The 23,485-nt window shown below is 49.2% G+C and overlaps 1 protein-coding gene and 1 long non-coding RNA gene across 2 annotated transcripts in view; both read right to left on the reverse strand.

Annotated features, from left to right (window-relative positions):
* The window catches only part of SCN4A (sodium voltage-gated channel alpha subunit 4), a 28,646-nt gene extending 23,440 nt beyond the window's left edge, over nt 1-5,206 (reverse strand). The window contains exons 1-6 of the mRNA XM_049859384.1: nt 4,919-5,206; nt 4,714-4,832; nt 4,504-4,593; nt 4,089-4,217; nt 3,517-3,608; nt 635-967 (exon numbers count right to left, since the gene is read on the reverse strand). Of these exons, the coding sequence (XP_049715341.1) occupies nt 635-967; nt 3,517-3,608; nt 4,089-4,217; nt 4,504-4,593; nt 4,714-4,832; nt 4,919-5,191 (1,036 nt within the window). The 5' untranslated portion in view covers nt 5,192-5,206. The remainder of the gene's footprint in view (nt 1-634; nt 968-3,516; nt 3,609-4,088; nt 4,218-4,503; nt 4,594-4,713; nt 4,833-4,918) is intronic.
* A 3,743-nt stretch (nt 5,207-8,949) lies between these two features.
* LOC126062929 (uncharacterized) lies at nt 8,950-21,949 on the reverse strand. The gene is made up of 3 exons (XR_007514175.1): nt 21,860-21,949; nt 10,617-10,865; nt 8,950-9,053 (listed from the first exon to the last, which is right to left on the reverse strand). It is a non-coding gene; the product is annotated as an uncharacterized LOC126062929 (long non-coding RNA).
* Nucleotides 21,950-23,485: the final 1,536 nt, after the last annotated feature.

Here is a 23,485-nt window from a genome sequence, read left to right on the forward strand (position 1 = left end):
AAGGAAGGACATGGGGCACAAAGAGAGAGGGGAGGAATGTGTATGTGTGCTCACGGTACTACCACGTACCTGCACAGGACACCTGACTCAGGGGACAGCTGCGGCTAGAATGCAGGACGCCAGGCTGAGAAGAGGCAGCTTTTTCTAATTTGCATGAAGGCACTGTATGGACTAATAGTGGCTGTGTGAGAATGTGTGTCGTGAGTGTGCCTGTTGTGTATGGGCGTGTGAATACAATGTGGGTGTGTGGGTACCCAGTGGTGGCCCTACCAGGATGTGAACAAACAGTGTGATGAAAGAGGATAGGGAGTGCCCAGGTGAGGGAATAAGGACTATCAAAAAAGACAAAAAACCCGTTGCTGTCGATTCTGAGCCATGGTGACTCCATGTGTTTCAGAGGAGAACTGCTCCATTGGGTTTCCTTGGCTGTAATCGTTATGGAAGCAGATCATCAGGGCTTTCTTCCATGATGCTGCTGGATGGGTTCAAACCACCAGCCTTTAGGTTACTAGCTGATCATAAACTGCTTGTGCCATCCATGGATATAAGTCCAGTTGGCCATGATGTTTATCTCACAAGAAGCTGGGGAAGGGGCTCCAACAGGCGCCACTTGCACCCTATCTGCCATCCTTACCTTCATCATTGATGTAGGCATCCCAGTCAAAGGTGAAGTTGCTGACCCAACTCTCATGGCTGTTCCATGTGTCATTGCTGTACCATGTGTCGTTGTTGTACCATGTGTCATTGCCGTACCACGTGTCATTGCCATACCATGTATCATTGCCGTACCACGTGGTGTTGGTATCATTGAAGGGCGGGGGCCAGCGCACACACTTCTGCCTCAGGTTTCCCATGAAGAGCTGCAGCCCCACCAGGGCAAAGACACTCAGGCAGAAGACGGTGAGGATCATGACATCTGACAGCTTTTTTACCGACTGGATCAGGGCCCCTACGATCGTCTTCAGGCCTGGCCATAGAGAGAGTAAGGGTGTTAGGGTCACGGGAGGACAAGGCAGGGTAATAAGTTATACCCCTGCCCGCATCCCCATCTCCTTTAAGGTTTGACTTACTAGGCACCACTTCCTGGAAGCCTTCCCAAAGGGATCCTACCCTTCTGCAGTGAGTTTGTGTTGATGATGAAGTAGTTTGGAAAAGGTTGTGGACAAAGGAGGCACAACGTAAAGAATGTAACTAATGTCACTGAATTGTGCGTTGTAGAAATGGTTGAAGTGGTGTACGTTTTATTGTGTATATTTTGGCGAACAAAAATTAGCCCCTCCCCCTTTTTCTGATCATGTCCTCACCCTAGAGCCTTTGAATTGCCAAGCGTCTCACCCATGAGTCGAATGGACTGTCGAGGCTCAATGGGCTGTTGCCCCACCTATTGGGCTCCTCAAAAGCACACAAAACCTGGTCTATAGGGCAAACAATAACACACACGAGGAAAGTGCTTTGTAGTTCAGTCGTGTATACGAGGCTATATGGGCGCACCAGCCCAAAAGCAAAGATGAGAAGGCAGGAAGGGACAGGAAAACTGGACAAATGGAAACAGAGAACCTGGGGTGGAGAAGGGGAGAGTGTTGATACGTTGTGGGGTTGGCAACCAATGTCACAAAACAATTCGTGTATTAATTGTTTAATGAGAAACTAATTTGCTCTGTAAACTTTCACCTAAGGCACACACACACACACCCAAAAGCCACACAAAACCACTTGACTGAATTTCAACTCATGGCAATCCCAGGTGTGTCAGAGCAGAATTCTGCTCCATAGGGTTTGCAATGACTGATTTTCTGGGGGTAGATCACTAGGCCTTTCTTTCAAGGTGCCTATGGGTGGACTCCAACCTCCAACCTTTCGGTTAGTAGTCGAACATGTTAACTGTTTGCACCACCCAGAGACTCCTAAAAAGGCACGAGCAGATCTTATTAAATGTCGCTAGGTGAGCACTCCCAAAGTGTGCACCACAGAACACTAATCTCCAAGTTGTTTGCTTAAAAAGGGGGGTTAAGCAATGTGTTTGGGAAAGGTCGCACTCTATATTCCATTCTTGGAGAATCATTACTTACAGTACCCCATTAAAGGCTCTGAAAAGTCCTACAGAAACAAATACTGCTTAACTTTGTTTAATACCATGTTTCCTTAGCTTATTTGACCACAGAGGCTTTTTTCTTATAAGGCTTATTAACTCTGGAGGAACAGTAGGGTTCACTCTGAGAAGCTCTAGACGACCTTGACCAGATCTCAAAAGTCTGCCGCTTTGGACAGATAAAGGCATACACAGTTCTTAAGAAATTTCAGGGAGAGTCCCCTTGTCTAGGGAGGAGCCACAACTTCTTCCTTGGGCCTAATCATGGTGTCTCTCAATATTAGCTCATTTCCTTTTCTTATCCTGATGTAGAAAACAAATGCTCAGCAGCCTTCTTCTAAACACCCTCTGAAGCCCGAGGATGCTGCAAGCAAGGCACAGAGGTAAGGCTTGACTTTGGCTTGGTGGCCTCCGTGCTGTGCGGCCTCCGGTAAGCATTTCATCTCTCAGAATCTCCCTGCCTCAGCTGCAATACTAGAAGAGACCCAAGGTACTTTCTGCGGTCCCTGGGTGGTGCAAATGTTTACCAAGCTCCCCTCCTAACTGAAAGGTTGGACGTTTGACTCCACCCAGAGTCACTTCAGAAGAAAGGCCCGGTGATTTATTTCTGAAAAACCAGCCATTGAAAACCCTATGGAGCACAGGTCTACTCTGACACACATGGGGTCACCAGGAGCTGGGGTTGTCTCACTGGCAACTGGTAACGGCTGTGGTCCTTTCTAGCATTAAGATTTAACAATTTCCCCTTCTCCCAGAATCCTGTTCTCCACCATTGTCATATTGTCTTTCTCTCCCTTGACTGAGCCACCTCTAATTTCTCCACAGGCTTTTTTGAGGGTTGAGATGATCCAGATTCTATTTATTTCGTGCTCCCTGTTGCATTACTTTGGAACTGCCCTGGACTCCTTGCTCAGTGGGTGTGTGGTGTGTTCCTAATTGAGTCTGGAGGGCTGGGACTTTCCATCATCCATTCCCTTTGTGTCTCTCTCTCAGGTGGAGGCCTCTGCTCTGTCCCATTGCTTATTTTATTAACACACATGTACATATCACAGACTATGTGTCAGGCACTGTTCTAAGCACCTTATAGCTATTAACATGCTTAACTCTCTTAACAACCCAATCAGTGGGTACTATTATTATCCACCTTTTTACAGATAAGGAAACTGAGGCACAAACAGGTGAAACCACTTGCCCGAGGTCAGGCGAGAATCGAACCCAGGCAGCCCAGAGTCTGTGCTCATAACCACCTTGCCAGGTGGTCTTCCTGCCTGGGCCCCTTCCCCTCTCTGGCCACAGGGTCCCTCTGTGTCCAGGCTTTGGTGTGTTGTGATCCTGAGTCAGGTTCCTGGAATGTGAGTGTCAGGCTCCTGCCTGAGTATGGGGCAGCCCGCTGGCCCAGGCAGAGGGTCCCTGCACTGCCCTAGTACCTGGGATGACTGTGATGGTCTTCAGGGCCCGCAGCACTCGGAAGGTCCTCAGGGCTGAGATGTTGCCCAAATCCACAAACTCCGTGAGGTACCTGGGCAGAGGGGTTGGGATAGGGGCTGTGTCAGAGGCGGAGTAGGCTGTAGGGCAGAAATCAGGGCTTCTCCAGGCCCAGGAATCCTTATAGTTGGGGTTACCACCGGGGTTTGAGGGGCAGTCCAGATACCCCAAGGTTTCTATCGGGGCCTGAGAGTGGGAAAGACAGTGTGGGAGCTTTGCTGCTGGGGCATAGGGGTGGCAAGGCTAGCCCAACTTTCCCAGTAAGTGAGGGGCCTGGGACTGTGGATTACAGCTGCTATGCGTGGTTGTACAGGAAGGGGCATCAGGAGAGTCTTGAAGCTAGAGCCTGGGAGTGGTAGCTCCCAGAATTGCACAGCTCACAATCTGCACAACTGGTCAGGGAGTCCCTGCAGCTCCCCCCTCTGTGAGGTTCAGCCCAGTCAGCTGCCCTCGGAAGCCTAGCCTCCTTCCTTCATCCACTCCAGCCTCAGGATGCCCCTGGACCCCTGCTCACGCCATCATGATGACGCTGAAGTCCAGCCAGTTCCAGGGGTCCCGGAGGAATGTGAAGTCGTCAATGCAGAAGCCTCGGGCCAGTATCTTGATGAGGGACTCAAAGGTGTAGATCCCTGTGAAGGTATACCTGGTGGGGAGAGGGCCGGCCAGGCATGTCACACTCAGGTGCAGGTGTGTGCGTTGGGGTGGACCTCCCAGAAGTGAAATGTGCCACAGAGGGGGCTGAGGACGTTGATGGGGGTGACAGTGACAGTGTGTGTCACCCTGGGGCCTTAAGACATTGATAGGTATGACAGTGTGTGTCACCCTGGAAGACAAGAGCAGTGTCACTCTGAGCATAGTCAGAGGTGCAGACTCGGGACAGGCTGTGTCCCAGGGCTGGGATGCTCGAGGTGGGGGAGGGAGGTACTTACTCCACATTCTTGGACCAGGGAGGTGGGTCGCTCATGGTCATGAACACACAGTTGCTCAAGATTGTGATCATGATGAACATGCTGAACAGCGTTGCGGGGAGGGTCAAGGAAAGTGAGGGAGCAGGTGGGAAGGGGAGGCAGACAGAATACCTTGCTTTGCCCATCCCTGCCCCCGCCCCACCCCGCTCTCACTCCACTTGGGCAGGATATGAGTGGATGAGCACTTTGATGGCACCACGCCTGATGCTGCTGAAGGGGCTTAGCACGTAAAGAGCAGGTGCGGCGGAGAAGCGGAAGATGGCCTTGCCCTTGTTGAGCACAATGAAGGTCTGTGGCAGGGAGAGAGCTCATGAGGCCTGGGGACAGAGAGATGGATGGACACAGACAGACAGAGGGAGCCTGCTCAGGCCCAGACCTTCTTGTCACAGTAGTAGGGGTCCAGGTCCTCCAGGGGGATGCCGATGACCTCTGGTGGGGGGTCACCATAGATGAGGGGTAGGTTCTTGCCGGCCTCTAGGTCACTGCGTGGCTGGCGCTCGGAGTCCTCGATCTCCATCTGCTTGTTGCGCAGCTGCCGGGCTTCTTCCTCTCTGGCCCGCTGTTCTATGGCAGCCAGGGACTCCCGGGTAAAGGGGTGCAGGCAGTCAGCGCCTAGAGGCACCAGGGTTGCCAGAGACATTCTGGCCATCTTTGCATCCTAGGCTCAGGGGCCAGGAGGGCAGTGGGCAGCCGGGCAGCTGCAGTGTGCAGCCCTCAGGGTGCTGGGCGGCCACACCGGCGTCCGCCTGCTGTCTGCTATTTGCCTCCTGCCTGCCCAGGGACAGGCCTGGGAGGCCGGTGTGCGGGCCCTGCCTAGAGTCGGAAGAGGTGCCTGCAGGATGGGGTCGCAGCTGCTGCTCAGGTGCTGGACACAAGAGCATCCCCCCACCCTGGGCCCCGTACTTCACTGTCCCCGGCAGCGGGGTCGGCTGCCCTCAGGACTGATAGCAAACCAAGCTAGAGCCTCTTCGGCCTTGGGGACTTGGGGCCAAAGCCCCAGTGTCCTCAACCACCTTCTTGGCCCAAACTCCAGGAACTGCGTGGCTTCAGCCTGCAGGGACAGAGAGAGAACCACAGCTTGCTGTGGCAACAGTGACCCCCTACACGGGAGGGAGGGGGAAGGGAGTCAGGAGTGAAATGAGGGCTCTAGGGGAACAGCCTAAGGCAGAAACGGCAAATGGATTTTATCTTGAGGGCTGACTTGGGTTAGCAGATACTGGCTGTCTGGAGCTCTGGGTAGAAACCACTGATGGCACCCAGATCCAGAAGGAAAGACTGCTGTGATTGATTACTGATGTATGCCAGGGGCATGGGAAAGAAGAACATGACACATCTGCCTGTACAGGCCCTCCCTGGGTTGGAAGGAAGGGAAAAGAAAGATGTAGCAAGGATAACAAGCGCCCAGGGGCAATCTCTAAATTGCGCCCCCCCGCCCCCCGCCCACCCAATTTCAAGATGAATAGACGTTGATAGCTGCCACACATCAGCAGAAATGCCCTCTCTTCTCTTGTCTGGCTGCCTTAGGTGTCTCTCATATTTGTGGTGCCTCGGAATGTCATTCTGCGCCTTATCGGCACCCTGTTGGACTATGCCTCTGAGATGTAAGGTTTCCTTTCCTGAGCTTTAGGGAAACTTGGTGTTGGGCTGGGAGTGGGAAGATGGGAAGGCCCTGGGCCCTGCAGAGGTTCCCAACAGCACTCTCCATCAGGAGAGCCTCCAGAGGCTAACACAGAAGGGGGAAGGGGGGCCAAGGAGATAGACATTTCCAATGGTGGGTGTAGGGCCAGAGCCCCCAGTGCCTGCTTTCAGCGGGTGGTTGTGCATGAACTGGACAGGGGAAGGGGCACCCATCAGGAGCATTTGAGCCTGTGAAGACTGTCAGCTGTGTCTCCTGGGTCAGTTCCCAGGCCTCTCCTAGCCCCTCTGGCCTTCTGCCCAGCCCTCCTAAGCCAGCTGTCTGTGGAAGGGAGGTGGTAATCACACGTATCACAAATGGCCTTGGAAGAATGGCCCACATCAGCAGGTACGCACAGGGAGATCACTGCAGCCCCATCACATGCAGCTACTGCAAGGGCCACACAGACAGACTGCCCCCTCCAGCCAGCCATCTCCCACAGGGACCTGGATAGACCCCCCAGAGCCTCCCACAGCTACACCCAGGGGGCAGCCCCCTTACAGCTGGCCCAGATGCTCACAGAAGTGCCCCTGCCCCAGCCAGCATGGGCATTTTCTCAGGCTTGGCCAACAGGTGGGAAGGGTGGCCCAGGGAGAGGCAGGAGCCATTGGGCAGAGCTGGCCACTCCCACCCGTGTCTGCTCCCCAGCTGCTCCCTACCCATCACCAGGAGTTGTGTTTCCACGGGGATGACTCTGCTCATTCCTGCTGACCCTATTCCTCAGCTGCTCATTGGTCCCATTGTGTGTGTGGGAGCACCCCCTACACCACACAAACACAACACATACACACAACACACACAAACACACACCACACACAGCAAATGGAACACACACAACACATACATACACTACACACAAACACACCACACACAGCAAACAGCACACAGCATATACATCAAACAACACACACCACATACAACAAACGCACACCACATACAACAAACAACACACACCACACACAACAAACAGAACACATACACACACACCACACACAACACGTACACAACACACGAACATACACTACACACAATAAGCACAACACACAACTCATGCAACAAACACAATATACACAACAAACACAACACATAAACATACATATACAACACACACAACAAACATAATACATACACAACACATAACACACAACACGCACAACAAACACAACACATACGGCACAGACAACAAACACAATATACACACACCAAACACAACACATAAATCACACAAACACACCACACACAACAAACAACACACACAACACAGAACGCACACACCGCAAACACACCACACACAACATACACAAACAGCATACAACACAGCATATATGCAACACACCCATACAAAACATACAACACACCCATACAGAACACACAACACACATACCACACACACGCAAACACAACACACAAAAACACACATACCACACACACAATACACACAGTCGCCAACCTAAAACCACCACTCACACAGACCCTCCCAGTTGTACCACCACCATTCACTACAGCCCTGTCATGCACCTCACCACCTTCATCCCCATGACCAACTCCTCTGTACAACTTGACCCTCAAGCTCACTTGTCACCAAACAGAAGCCACTGACCAAAAGTGGCCTTGGAGGGACCCCGAGGCTGTTGTCCACCCACTCCATTCATAATTCCGCTTGTCAACGACCTTCTGACCTGAATACCACCCAATTTCCCCTTCACAGAAGCCCAAGTGGGACCACAAAACACCAGGGATGCACAGTCTGGCTCCCAACTCCCAGTGCTCTTTAGAAACTACCTTCGCCTGAGTCACCAATGCCTCCCGTGGACAGACCCAGGGGCGTCTTCTCAGCTGGCTTTCCTGACTCTCTCTCCACATCCCACACTACTCACGGCCTTTCTTCTTGAAGGAAGAGTGTAGCCTACCCCATCTGGCCACTCTCTTTCCATCTCTGCCCTGCGTGCTCCTCCTTCCCTGCCCTGCGCGCTCCTCCTTCCCTGCCCCTTGGAGATACTTGTTCTTCGGGGTCTGTTTTGCAGCCCTGCATTCTTTTTAAGGCATTCACCCTCTCCCTGGCTGTCCTTCTCCCTGCCACAGGAACACCCATCATCCACTCCTTTCCGTGGTCTGTACGGCCCTGCCACATCTGTTCCTATTTCCCTGATGGCCCCAAACTGGTCAAGTCAGGGCCCCCTTTTAGGTGGGGCCAAAGCCTTCACAGCCCTTACTACACCAGTAATTAATGCCCTACTAGTGTGATTATCTGTTGATGTCTGACTCCCCTGCCACACTTGCCGCAGGTCGGGGCTCGGGGCCACCACTGGATTCAGTCCCTGGTGCGTTGACACATGTTCCCAGGTCTCCCCCTAGCCCGAGCCTCCCCTGGGCTCCAGACCCACACATGCCACAACCAACCTGGCCCCTCCTCCCGCTGTTCCCCAGAAAAAAACCAGTTGCCATCGAGTCAACTCTGACTCATGGAGACCCTACGTGTGACAGAGTAGAACTGTGTTCCATAGAGTTTTCAATGGCAGATTTTTTGGAAGTAGATTGCCAGGCCTTTCTTCTGAGGTATCTCTGGCTGGACTCAAATCTCCAGCCTTTTGGTTAGCAGTTGAGCACACTGACTGTTTGCACCACCTGGGGGCTCCGCTGTTCCCCTGCTGACCCTGAATAAGAATTCTCATCTCTCCCTTCAAAATGTGTTCTTCACTCTGAATTCCCCTTTCCTACCGTCTTCACCAACCCTGAAGCCACTTCACATCCGGACTTCTTCTTCTGTGCAGGAATAAATGTACTTGTTGCTTGGGTCATTTGCGGCACAGTTGTGGTTGCTGGCTGCCGAAAGCACCTGGAGTGGTACATGTGGTCAGCTCCCAGTCCACTGATTCACCATCCCCAGCATCCACCTTATCCTTTCTATCCTCAACACCTATTGCTGCCTTCATTCACCCTTACCTGCTCTATTCAGATAACCTCTACCTCCTCCCTGCCTCCAGCCTGGCTCCCCTCCAGCCCACCCTCTGCATTTCTAAAATCACAAATCTGATCATGTCACTCTTCCTGCTTAAATCCTTCAGTGCCTTGCCACTGCTTAATAGTAAGTCCAAACCCCTCAGCATGGCCCCCAAGGCCTCCATGATCCGATCCCTATCTCATTGCCCACCCTTCCCCCCTCCCACACACACACCTGGCTTTGCGACTTCCATTTTCACAAGTGGGCCAAGCTGTTTCCCAGCCCTGTGCCTTTGCTCATGGTCTGCACTTCTCCTGGAGCACCCATATTCTTTGTTTCTCTGTTATTGTTAGCTGCTGTTGAGTTGGTCACCAACTCATGGTGACCCAGTACACAATGAGACAAAATGCTGCCCACGAAGCTGTGTGAGCCATAGCGTTTTCAGTTTTTGATTTTCAGTAGATCACCAGGTCTTTCTTCCTAGTCTATCTTAGTCTGGAAGCTCTGCTGAGACCTATTCAGCATTATAGCAACATGTAAGCCTCAAATGACAGGTGGTGGCTTTGCAGGAGTACATTGGCCAAGAACTGAACCTGAGTCTCCTGCATAGAAGGTGAGAATTCTACCACTGAACCACCAGTGCCCCATTTTGTCTCCCTGGAGAACTTCCATTCATCCTTCTAGACTCAATCTATACAAGAACCACATCCTCTAGGAAGCCCTCTCTTGGCACCTTGGCCAGGTAGATCACTCCCTCCTTCGTGCCACCCGTGTGCCTAGTGCTCAAAGTTTATTAAACAAATAAATGAATTAACAAACTAGAAACACGCTCCACCTTAGCCCCTTTCTCCCCAAAGTGTACCCCGAAACTAAATCATAACCAGAAACCATATCACCTCTAAAATCACCAGTGCGAGCCTCCCTTCTCTCCCACCATCTATGCTCTCCCCATGGTGCTCCCCCCCATGACACTCCCAGCTGATGACCTCATGTCACCGTCATTGAGAAAATTGGAACCATTATACACAGTCAAATCTACGGAACTCTCTCCATTGCCTCCAACCTTTTCTTTCCCCATCCTGTTATAACAGAATCATAATTTTAATCAAAGGCCAAGCCTCCCCACTGGGCTCAGGACCCCAACCTCTCTTGTCATTCCCCTGTTATCTTCACCCTTGACTTACTGCCCATCGGTCTCTTCCTATCCATGAGCAGGCTCTAGTGACACCCATCTTAAAAATAATGGCAGCGATGACAAAAACTACCCTCCTCCCCTCATACCTGCCTTCATCTGTTGCCCTATTTTTCTGTTCCTCTTCATGGAAAAACTTTTTGGAAAGTGTCTACACCAGCTGTCTTTCCTTCCTTACCTTTTGTTAACTCTTCAACCCATTCCAACCTGGTTTCCATTTCCCCCACTCAACTGAAATGGCTTTTGTCATGTCACTAACACCGTACCTGCTGCCAAGTCCAATGAACATCTTCCTGTCTTCACCTCCATCAACCTCTCAGAAGCATTCAGCCCAGTTGGCCACAGCCCCCTTCTGGAAATGTTCTATTCTCCAGTTTCCATGATATCACGCTCAAGTTTTCCTCCTACTTCCGTGGCTGCTCCTTCTCCACTTCCTTTGCTCACACCTCTTTCTCGAAACAATCTCCAAGTTTTCTCAGGGCTCTATCGAGGCCTGGATGGCATAATTCCTATGACTGTAAAAAATGCCGTAGGAACATGATAAACCTCTTCTTTGAAATCTAGACCAGTGTATCCAACTGCCTACAGGATCACTTCACATGGATAGCTAACAGACATACCAACTTAACGTATCTGGTAAGAAACATTTGTGTTCTTCCACTGTAACCCAATGGTCTTCCCCAACCCAGGAAATGGCACCACCACCCACCTAGCTAAGGAGTCCTGGTGGTGCAACGTTAAGTGCTCAGCTACTAATCAAAAGGTTGGTGGTTTGAACCCACTCAGAGGCTCTGAGGGAGAAAGACCTGGTGATCTGCTACAAAGATTACAGCCAAAAAAACCCTATGGGACAGTTCAACTCTGTCACATGGGGCCACTACCCAACAACAACAATACCCATCTAGTTGTGGAAGTAAAAAAACTAGGATATCTCATTGAATTCTCCTTTTCCCTTCACCCTCCAGGTCCAATCTGTTCAAAATTCTATTAATACCACCTTCAAAATATACCTAAATTCTATCTTTTTTCCATCTCCCCATGTCCCTACCACAAAAATCCCTTGCAAATTTCCAGTTTCCTACAACCTGCTTTTGCCCTTGCCACCTCCAAACCAGTCCATAAAGCAGCCAATAATCTTTTAAAAACAAGGAACCATGTTCTTTCTCCTGCTTAGAATTCTCCAGTAGCTTCCCACTGAACTTATATAACATCTGAACTTCTTATTGTCTTAGCTATCCAGCACTGCTATAACAGAAATACCACAAGTGGATGACTTTAACAAGGAGAAATTTATTTTCTCACAGTCTAGTAGGCTAGAAGTCTAAATTCAGGGCATCAGCTCCAGCGGAAGGCTTTCTCTCTCTGTCGGCCTTCTCATCAATCTTCCCTCGGACTAGGAGCTTCTCTGCTCAGGGACCATGGGTCCAAAGGATACACTTTGCTCCCCGCACTGCTTTCTTGGTGGTATGAGGTCCCCAACTTTGCTCGCTTCCCTTTCCTTTTATCTCTTGTAAGATAAAAGGTGGTGCAGGCCACACTCCAGGGAAACTCCCTTTACATTGGATCAGTGATATGACCTTAGTAAGGGTGTTACAATCCCACCCGAAACCTCTTTAACATAAAATTACAATCACAAAATGGAGGACAACCACACAATACTGGGACTCATGGACCAGCCAAATTGGTACAGATATTTTTTGAGGGGACATAATTCAATCTATGACTCTTATGGTGGCCAGTAAGGCCCTAATGATCTAGCTCCTGCCTACCTCTCCAAACTTGTCTCTTGATCTCTCCCCCTTGCTCACTCTGCTCCAGTCACACTGGCCTCCTTCTGACTCCTGCACCACTGTGCTCACTCCTGCCTTTGGGCCTTTACCCAGCTCCTTGCTCTACCTGGGACTCTTGTTTCCTTTCTTTTTCACACAGCTGTTCCTTCTCATCCTCCTGTTCTATCACAGATTGAATTGTGTGCCCCCCAAAATATCTGTCAACTTGGCTAGACCATGATTCCCGGTATTGTGTGATTGTCCATCATCTTCACATCTGATGTGATTTTCCTATGTGTTGTAAATTCTATCTCTACGATACTACCGAGATGGGATTAGTGGCAGTTATGCTAATGGGCAAGATTCAATCTACATGATTAGGTTGTGTCTTAAGCCAATCTCTTTTGAGATATAAAAGAGAGAAGCAAGTAGAGAGGCATGGGGACCTCATACCACCAAGAAAGTAGTGCCAGGAGAAGAGTGCATCCTTTGGACCTGGGGTCCCTGAGCTGAGAAGCTCCTAGTCCAGGGGAAGATTGATAACAAGGACCTTCTTCCAGAACTGATAGAGAAAGAAAGCCTTCCTCTGGAGCTGATGCCCTGAATTTGGACTTCTAGCCTACTTGACTGTGGGACTATTTGTTGAAGTCATCCACTTGTGGTATTTCTGTTACAGCAGCACTAGATAAGCAAGACAGAATTTGGTACTGGGAGCGGGGTGCTGCTCTAACAGATACCTAGAATGTGGAAGCAGTTTTGAAGCTGTGAATGGATGGAGAATGGAAGAGTTTTAAAGTGCCTAATAGTAAAAGCCTAAATTGCCTTGAAGAGACCGTTGGTGGAATTATGGACATCAAAGACAATTCTGGTGAAGAGTCAGAAGGAAATGAGGAGAGCTGTTACACTGGAGACAGGACAGATGGGGAGAAGCAGCATCAGAGGAACTGCTGTAGCAGAGAGACTGCAGCAGCAGAACCAAGAGACCAGCACAACACCGTGCTGGAGCTGACCTACCGAGCAAGAGAACTGAGTGCCTTTGCACAGGAGGCTTCCTGGCAGAGTGGGGTGCCTCTGGGGACTTACTGGTGAAGCTAAAGACCTCTGAACACTTGCCTCACCAGGGCAGATGCTGGAAGCAAAGCGCAAGGGGCCAAGAAGCCAAGGAACACATGAAGGAGAGCTGCCTCGGTCTCAAAGGGTGGAGTCGCCACTCAGATGCACTAGGAGAATGGGGCCACCCAAAGCCAAAAAAGTACCTTTGCCACTCTAGTGGGCCTGGAAAGCAGAGCTAAAGTCCAGGGCCGAGGGACCTTCACTCAGAATCTGGAGAGTGTGGCAATACTTAGAGTTTGGATGGCAGGGCCATGGTGTAAATTGTCTCAGAGAATAGAGGATTATTTTCAAGCCTTGAGGGCTAATGCAATGTGTTCTCTGGACTTGCTTGGTGCCTTTTATCTAGTCTTTCCCTCCAGTTTCTCCCATTTGAAATAGAAATGTCTAGCTTCTGCCTGTTCCATCATTGTACTTTGGAAACAGATAACTTGTATTCTAGATTTCACAGATGAAGAGGAATTTTTGGATTTTGGACATGGAGTTTCAATTAAGACCTTTGCTATGATATGATGGGATGAGTGTGTTTTACATATAGCAAGGACATGAATTTTGGGGGACCAAAGGGTGGAATGTCATGGATTGAACTGTGTCTAAGACATGGTCTAAGCTCAGTTGTCCCCTTCTCTAGGAGTCTTTCTCCTTCCTTTATTCTCTATCACAGTCCTCTGTATTTCTTTGACATAATTTCTCACAATTTGTAATTGTTCGTTTATTTGATTAATTTTTTTGTCTCTCCCGCTAGACCAAACCTCCAAGAGAGCAAGAATTGTGTCTGTCTAGGTCACCATGGCCAGCCCCAGCACCGACTACACAGTTGTTGTTGTTAGATGCTGTCAAGTTGGTTCTGACTCATAGCCACCCTATGCACAATAGAAAGAAACACTGCCTCATCCTGTGCCATCCTCATAATTGTTGCTATGCTTGAGCCTATTGTTGCAGCCACTGTGTCAATCCATCTCGTCAAGGGTCTTCCTTTCTTTTGCTGACCCTCTACTTTACCAAGCATGATGTCCTTCTCCAGGGACTGGCCCACCCTGATAACATGTCCAAAGTACATGAGACAAAGTCTCACCATCCTCGCTTCCAAGGAGCACTCTGGCTGTACTTCTTCCAAGACAGACTTGTTCACTCTTCTGACGGTCCATGGTATATTCAATATTCTTCACCAACACTGTAATTCAAAAGCATCGACTCTTCTTCAGTCTTCCTTATTCATTGTTCAGCTTTCACATGCATATGAGGAGATTGGAAATACCATGGCTTGGGTCAGGTGCATCTTAGTCCTAAAAGTGACATCTTCTCTTTTCGACACTTTAAAGAGGTCTTTTGCAGCAGATTTGCCCAATGCAATACGTCATTTGATTTCTTGACTACTGTTTCCATGGGCATTGATTGTGGATCCAAGTGAAATGAAATCGTTGACACTTAACTAGCGTTTATTGAATGAATAAATGAATGGATGAGTCCTTGGATACAGAATTTTGAGGGATAAAATGGATTCTGATCTGTTCCTTTCATTCATTCATACGTTCATGTGCAAGAAGCTGAGCTAGCCCTGGATAGGACACAAAGGCGCACCAGTCAGGCATCCTGCCTTCAGAGAACTGGCAGTCTGGGGGGAGGGTGGACATGGGCACACATAACTATGATGTGAGGAGAAAGCCATGCCTGCCCTACAGAAGGAAGTTCATTGTGCTGTGGGAGTTCAGGTGGATGAGTGTTTACTTTCAGGCTGGGGAGGAAAGACATGGCTTTTCAACTGGGATCTCAAAGTATGAGAAAGTTATGAACACAGAGAAATGGATGGCAAGGGCAGTCTAGGGACAGGGAACACAGCAGAAGGCAGAGGCAGGACACAGGGAACCACACAATGTCAGTCTCTATGAAACACAGATCTATTTAGGGGTTTGGGGAACTTGGCTGGGGCAGCTGGGGCAGGGCCTTGAATGCCAGGCCTGGGAGTTTGGATTTCATCCTGCAGCCATAGAGAGCCCCTTACAGGGGTGGGTAGAGTGGGGTGGAGCCAAATGAATTGGCCAATAATTATGTTGCTTCTCCCCAGCCTTGTATGTGTCTAGAATAGATGGGATGAGCTGTGTTGCTTTCAGTGGGACAGAGTAGAGGAATGAAAGGACATCTGGGATAGATGGACAGGTGACTTCTGGGCAGGGACAAAAGCACAGACAGTGTCCACATGTTGGGCTGGGCAACCACTAGCAGGTCTCCAAGTGGCTCCTTGGACCACAACCCAGAGTAAAGGAGGCCAGCATGACAGTGGTATCTCGGATGGTTTCCCTCCTGCCACCAGCTGAGATCAGACTCCAGCCTCTGCGCTGGCTTGTTTCCTGAGGTATGGCAGAAGAGGGCCTGGGGACTCCAGGCAACCTCTTTCCCCTCAATCTTGTCATTGCAAGGACCTGAGAGGTCAACGACCACAACTCCCTAATTTTCCACATGGAGAAACTGTGTCCTAGAGTGAACTCTAAAGTAGATTTATTCATTCAGCAAACATTTTCTAGGCATCTGCTACGTGCCAGGCTCTGTTATAGGTGAACAAAAGCCCTTGTCCGCATTGAGCTTGCATTTCAGAGGGAGAAGGCAGACAACAAATAGGGAAGCAAATAAGATAATTTTAGAGAGTGACAAATAAGAGGCCACGCCAGAGCTAAAACCCTGCTCCCTGGATGCCAGGGTCAGAGCCCAGTTATCCGGTGAGAAGCCACAAAGGAACCTGGGTCAAAACAGAAGTTTGGGCGGAAGTGGTGGATAAAGTCAGGCTGTTCTAGGGGCCTGGAGGTAGTGAGAGGGGAAGGGGCACAGAAGGGTATGGAGTTGGGGAGCCAGGCTGGGGCCAGCTGTCTGCAGGCAGGGAGCCGAGGGTGAGGATGCTGGAGGGTGAGGCGGCTCTTCTTTGGAGTGGGCCCAGCCTGCATTGTCTCTCTCTGTTGGGCTGCCAGATTGGAACACCCAATTCCAGATATAGTCTGAACACAGGAGCCTATCTCCTGGCCTGGACACCCTTTGTCAAAGTTCATTCATCCCAAAATGGCATTCGCTTCTTCAGCAGTCCAATTACAAGGTGTAGCTTGCATTAACTAACGCCCAGGTCTTTTCCTTATGAGTTACGGCCAAATTCCATCTTCCCCTACCAATAAACAGTGCAATTGTTTTTTGATTTTGAAACCCAGGGGTTGGATTTTACATTTACCTCCAACTAATTTTCCTGTGTTCATTGGACCTCTTCCCTGCCAGTCTTTCGCAAGCCCTGCTGGCTCTCGGTTTTCTCACTTAGACCAAGGCCCTCTCTCACAACTGGGGTCTATGATCCTGAATGCCCCCATTATTGGCCAGGCAAAGCTCAGGACTGACCCCCTCCTCCCTCCCCATATGTTCCTAGAGACTTCCCTCCTGGGACACCTATGCCTTTCAGGAGGGGGGCCTTCAAAACATCCAGAAACACACCCAGCCCACCAATTGGCCTCAAATCCCCCAAGTGATTCCAACCATGCCTCTGCTGGGCCAGGATATAAAAGCCACTGAGAGAAACGCTCCTGAAGATTGAGAGCGGATGAGTGGACCGCCTTCCCTGTTTAATCTAGGGAACCTGTGTGTGGATACAGAGATGGCAGTAGCTTGCTGGACTTGCTTGGGCCCTAGTCACTGCCCTGCTTGTTAACCAAGGATGCCCTTCTCCACCAGCAAATCTGCTGGTCACCCACCAGGGTCTGGCTCTTTCATTTCTCTGTGGATTGGGAGAAAAATTACCCACAGCTACATGCAGCCTGTGGAGACCCCTCTTTAAGTTTCACCACGAGATCTTGGAAGTTAGACTCAGAACATTCTGGAAGACTAAAACAGACCCAACTTTTTTTGTCCCTGGCCAAAGATAGCACTGGACATCGGTGGCCTACCCCCCAAATTCCTGCGTTCCTACTGTGGCCCAGCATCAAGAGTGAAAAGTCAATTCCCATGTACCCCTCCTGAGTCTTAGCTCACAACTTTTTCTCAGCCTGGGCAGGCAGTGGGTGGTGTGGGAGGGGGTGGCTGTGTTGTTTCTCTGCCAGAGCTTGGGGCCTGGAGAGGAGGGGAAACGGCTGTGGCCTTGGCAGGCCAGGGGCCTGGAGGAAGTCACCCCAGGCAGCCCTCCCCTTCTGGCCTAATACGCTCTGCAAAGGAAATCTGCTCCAAGAGGCCTTGGAGGACCGCCTGGAGCTGGGAGCTCAGAGCAGAACCCTTCAGGCACTGAGGGGCCTTCACTCTATGCCAAGGCTGGTTTTCTGGACAGGATATAGTCATTAGCAGTCCTTCCCCCCACGATCAGCCCTGCTCCCCACCACTGTCCAAAAGCTCTCCAAGAACATGGGTTAGTTTTCCCTAGGGCTTCAAAATGGAACAAACCAGTTTGTTCAGTTCAGAAGTCCTGCTGGGAATTTTCATTTCTAACAAGTTCCCAGTCGATGCTAATGCTGCTGGTTAGAGACCAATTCTGAGAACTACTAGTGGAGCAGTGGTTCTCAAAGTTTTTATACATAAGAATCACCTGGAGATCTTGTTAAAGTGTAGATTCTGTTTCAGTATATCTGGAGTGAAAATGCAACTTCTCAGTAGAGGGTCAAACTGGAATGAACCAGTTCAAAGCCCTGTTTTTCCCTCATTCTTTTGCTTCCTCCTCCAAGCCTGCCTCCTCATCTCCTCCATCCAGAATGTGCCTGGCTGGCTCGAGGCCTGATAAAATAAAAATCCATTCTTCAACGAGATGGAAAAACTAATCACCAACTTTATATAGGAAGGAAAGAGCCCCTGGATAAGCAAAACATTACTGAAAAAGAAGAACAAAGTTGGAGGCTTCACACTACCTGATCTCAGAACTTACTATACAGCTGTGGCAGTCAAAACAGCCCGGTACTGATACAATGACAGACACATAGACCAATGGAACAGAATTGAGAACCCAGAAATAAATCTATCCACCTATAGACACTTGATCTTTGACAAAGGGTCAGAGTCCATTAAATGGGGAAGAGATAGTCTCTTCAACAAATGGTGCTGGCAAATTTGGATATCCATTTGCATAAAAATGAAACACGATCCATACTTCACCCCATACACAAAAACTAACTCGAAACAGATCAAAGACCTAAATGTGGAACCTAAAACTATAAAGTCCATGAAAGAAAACACAGGAACAATGCTAGGGGCCCTAATTTATGGCATAAATAGAGCATCACGCATAACTAACAATGCACAAACTCCAGAAGATAAACTAGGTAACTAGGTCCTTCTAAAAATTGAATATGTATGCTCATCAAAAGACTTTTCCAAGAGAGTAAAAAGAGACCCTACCGACTGGGAAAAAATCTTTGGCAATGACATATCTGATAATGGTTTAATCTCTGAAATATACAGAAAACTTCAACAACTCAACAATAAAAAGACAAGCAACTCAATCACAAAATGGGAAAAGGACATGAACAGACACTTCACCAAAGAGGACATTCAGGTAGCCAACAAATACATGAAAAGATGCTTGCAATTATAAGCCATTAAAAAAAAAAAAAAAGACATGCAAATCAAAACCACAATGAAATACGATCTCACACCTGCAAGAATGGCACTGATCAAAAATTTAGAAAACAATAAATGCTGGCAAGGCTGTGGGAAGACTGGAACTCTTATACACTGCTGGTGGAAATGTAAAATGGCACACACCAAAGCACAAACCCGTTGCTGTTGGGTTAGCTCCAACTCACAGCGACCCAACCACTGTGGAAAACGGTATGGCACTTCCTTAAAAAGCTAGAAATAGAAATACCATATGATCCAGCAATCCCACTCCTTAGGAATATATTCTACAGAAATAAGAGCCATCACATGAATAGACATATGCACACCCATGTTCATAGCAGCATTATTCTCAATAGCAAAAAGATGGGAACAACCTAAGTGCCCATCAACAGATGAATGGATAAACAAATTATTGTATGTACATATAATGGAATACTACCCAATGATAAAGAACAATGATGAATCCAGGAAACATCTCACAACTTGGATGAATCTGGAGGGCATAATGCTGAGTGAAATAAATCAATCACAAAAGGACAAATGTGTGAGACCACTATTGTAAAAACTCAAGAAAAGGTTTACATACAGAAAGAAACAATCTTTGTTGGTTAGAGGGAGGGAAGGGTTGGGAAGGGGAAATCACTAACTAGATAGTGGAAAAAAAATTGTCGCCATTGAGTTGATTCTGACTCATAGCAATCCTATAGGACAGAGTAGAGCTGCCCCATAGGGTTTCCAAGAAGCAGCTGGTGTATTTGAACTACTGACCTTTTGGTTAGCAGCTGATCTCTTAACCACTGCACCACCAGGGCTCCGACTTTGGTGAAGGGAAAGGCAATACACAATATAGGGTAAGTCAGTGCAACTTAACCAAGGCAAAGGAAGACACTTAGAGGTACACAAGAAAAAAAAAAAAAAAATGAGGCAACCACAGTAAAAACTATAGTATATACAACCCTGCAGCAATAGTAAAAACAAATAATAACTTACAAGCAGATATATAGGGAGATACATATGTTGAACAGGGGAAGGAGGGCGTATAGGAGTATACCCACCTACATATACAGGTTAGCATACATATTTGTATGTGCAGCATGCATTTATATACATATAATACAGCACAAGGTGGGCACAGTGATAGAAGTTTCCTAGACACATCCAAACACCTTGAGGGACCAACGTACTGGGCTGAAGGCTGGGTTCTATGGTCTCGAGGGACATTTAGGTCAATTGGAATAATACAGTTCATAAAGAAAATGTTCTACATCCTACTTTGGTGAGTAGCATCTGGCTTGCAAGTGGCCACGTAAGATACATTTATTGATCTCATCCCGTCTGGGACAAGGGAGAATGAAGAAAAGCAAACACCCAAGAAAATATTAGTCCAAAGAACTAATGGACTACATGAACCACAGCCTTCACCAGCCTGAGCCCAGAAGAAATACCGGGCTACCACCACCGACTGCTCTGACAGGGATCATGATAGAGGGTTCTGGACAGAGCTGGAGACAAATGCAGAACAAAATTCAAATTCACAAAAAAGATCAGACTTACTAGTCTGACAGAGACTGTAGGAACCTCTAAGACTATGGCCGCCAGACACCCTGCTAACTCAGAACTGAAGCCACTCCAGAAGTCCACCTTTCAGCCAAAGTTTAGACAGGTCTATAAGACAAACAATAACACGTGTGATAGACGTGCTTCTTAGATGAATCAAATATACACGAGAAAATGGGCAACACCTGCCCAAAAGCCAAGACGAGAAGACAGAAAGGGACAGAAAAGTCAGATGAGTGGACACAGAGAACCCAGGGTGGAAAGGGAAAGGGGGAGAATGCTGACACATTGTGGGATTGCAACCAATGTCACAAAACACTTTGTGTATATGTTTTTGAATGAGAAACTCATTTGGGCTGCAAACTTTCACCAAAAGCACAATTAAAAAGAAAAAAAAAATCCCTTAAATGGGCTGAGTTTGGGTTTTGTGTACTGCGCCCCCTTCCTCCAAACCCATTCCTAGTGCATGTGCTGACCCTTAAAGCCTTTTCTCCCCAGGAAAAAATGCCCGAGAGTGGGTTTCCCTTCCCAAGACTGAGCCTTAATTCAAAGCAATCTATCACAAGCTGTAGAACTCCAGGGCGCAGTCGGCTTGGGGAAGAGTCTATCTAGAATGGAGGGCTGGTTCCTCTGGCACCCACATCTCGGTGCATTCATTGCCCTGGTGCTGACGCAAGCAGGCCCACGAGGTGTTTCTTGACGAAAAGCAATTTCGGACACGTGTTTGGTGCTTACTGTGTGCTAGGCATGATATCAAGTGCTTCACATTCATCATCCTAGCTAAGAAGTGGCAGAGCCAGGATTTGAATGCAAGCTCTCTGATGCCAAACACACGTGCTGGTCACAATAAACATGGCCTCCTGCTAGCCGTTTGGGGGAACTGGGCTAGACATGGCTGCCCTCCCCTAGCCCAGGACCCAGCCCTGAGCTGCTGCCCAGGTTGCCCCCTGGACTGGCCTGGCCCTGTCCATCTGTCCTCTTCAAAGGGCAGATGAGAGTCCTTGGGTCAAGCACCTGAAGGGGGTGGGCTGGGGTGGGGTCAGGCAGGCCTTGGAGAACTGGGCTCAGGCCTCATGGGGCTTTGCCTTCGGAGTTACGGGTAGTAGGGACTCTGGGTTATAGTTTGGTAAAGAGCCTTCCTCGAGGTTTGGTTTTTATTTATACCAATCGACCCTTATACTGTCCCTGACCCCCATCTCAGCACACTTACACACACACACACACACACACACACACACACTCACAGCCTCTATGAGTCATTTCCCAGCTGTGCAAAAGGGTGGGGAGGCTGATTTGTTTCACCCAGGCCTGATACTTCCTGCCCTCTGTTGCCTCAGATCTTTCTAAGGAGCCCCCAAGCGTGGTAACCCAGACTCTTTGGATGCACCCTCACAGCCAAAGCCTCTTCCACTGTGTGTACACACCCTCTTCCACACACTCATCTAAGCTCATCTCACCTGCCTTTGGGCAGATCTACCCCTGAGCCGAGAGCTGCCTCCCCTTACCTGCCTGCTCCTACTACAGTCTTGCGCCGGAGGTGTCCGGCCTTGGTTCTCTGCTCTCTCTGCGATGCCGCTGCATCCCCTGTCCTCCTGGCTCAGGGCTGACAGGCCTTTTTCCTGCCTTGGGTTCACCAAGGAGGCAAGAAGAGAGCTGTTCAAAATCTCTGCCTGAATCTGGAAAGTCCCAGAGCCAGCCTGGCTTCTCGTTCTGTTCACCACCCCCAAAATGCAACTATAAGGGAGGGTGAACTCTGAGCCCTTCCTGCTCAGGTCAAAGCCCCTGCCAAGCCCTGGGAGTGGGATCATGGTCACAGCGCTAGGCCCAAAACTGAGCCTATAACCTAAACTCTCCAAGAAAGACTCAGGGACTGTCCACCAGCGCCGACATCAAGGTGACCTGGTCCTGCCCCTTGAGCCAGCTGGGCCCTGTCACTTGCCCGGGGGCTTTGTTCTAACCCAGAAACAGCTCTAGGGGTGTTTGCTCACCAACTAATGTGGTAAAAAAATCCTTCTCCAAAATCAAGAACTTGCAAGCCTCAAAAAAGATGGTCAGGAGCAGATCCTACTAAAGTGTGGGTCAGAGGGACTCTGCTTTGCTGTTTTGGCCTCATGGTCCTCACCGGCTTCATGACAACACTTATAAATGGCAAGTCCTTGTGGGAGGGGCTTTGTGGTCCACTTTATAAAAGGGTAAATGTTTTCCCTTCCTAACCTAAGATCTGATAGGAAAAAAATACATGCCTCCTCCCTCTGCTATGAAGGGCACCCAGTGCTGGATGAGGTTGTCCTGCTTCCTGCCCAGGCAGCACCATCTTCTTGTAGCTCATTCCTTCCTTCTCTTACCCCCACTAGACACATCACCTGGGGGTCACAGCCTGGTAAAAGCCATAATCATAACAGTTATGTAGAGCTGACTACATGCCAAGCACTTTTCTGGGCACCTCACATGTGCATGAGCTCTGTTAATCCTCATCACCATCCTATTGTTCTCATCACCCCATTTGGCAGATGAGGAAACTGAGGCACAGAGTGGGTAAGTAACTCTCCAGAGGTTATTTATGTAGTAAACTGGAATTAGAAGTTTTTTCAGGGCTATAACCATTACGCTATATTTCCACTCCAGTCTAGATTGGATCACGAACTTCTAGCACATATAGGGTCAGGGGTGTGGACACCTGATTTCATAAACTGGTCCAAAAACAAAGTGGGGTCCAGTGACTGCTGATTGGGGTTTTACTCTTCTCTCTTAGGCTATAGGGTCACTATTAGTCGGAATCTCCTGGACGGCAACAGGTTTGGTTTTTTGGGTTTGTAGGGCTGTTGGCAGAGGGTACGGTGGTCCCCTGCCACTCCTCACCCCTCACCCCGCCCGCCCCAGTGCCCTTTGGCTCCTCAAGCCCCTCCCACTCCTCTCACTGCCCTTCCCCCCAACAAGGGCTGTTGACTGAAAACTGCAGGGAATAAAAATAGCTGTTGCTGATGAGGCAGAATGGGGGCCAGAGCACATAAGAGGCCTGGGGCAGGGGTGGCGGAGGTAGGGGGACCCTGGGGACCCCCCATCCCCATGAGCCCCTTCTGACAGAGCCACAGAGAGCTCCGGCCTGTCCCTAGAACTGCAGGGACCCCGGC

Source organism: Elephas maximus, chromosome 19 (assembly GCF_024166365.1).
Source record: "Elephas maximus indicus isolate mEleMax1 chromosome 19, mEleMax1 primary haplotype, whole genome shotgun sequence".
NCBI classification, from domain to species: Eukaryota; Metazoa; Chordata; class Mammalia; order Proboscidea; family Elephantidae; genus Elephas; species Elephas maximus.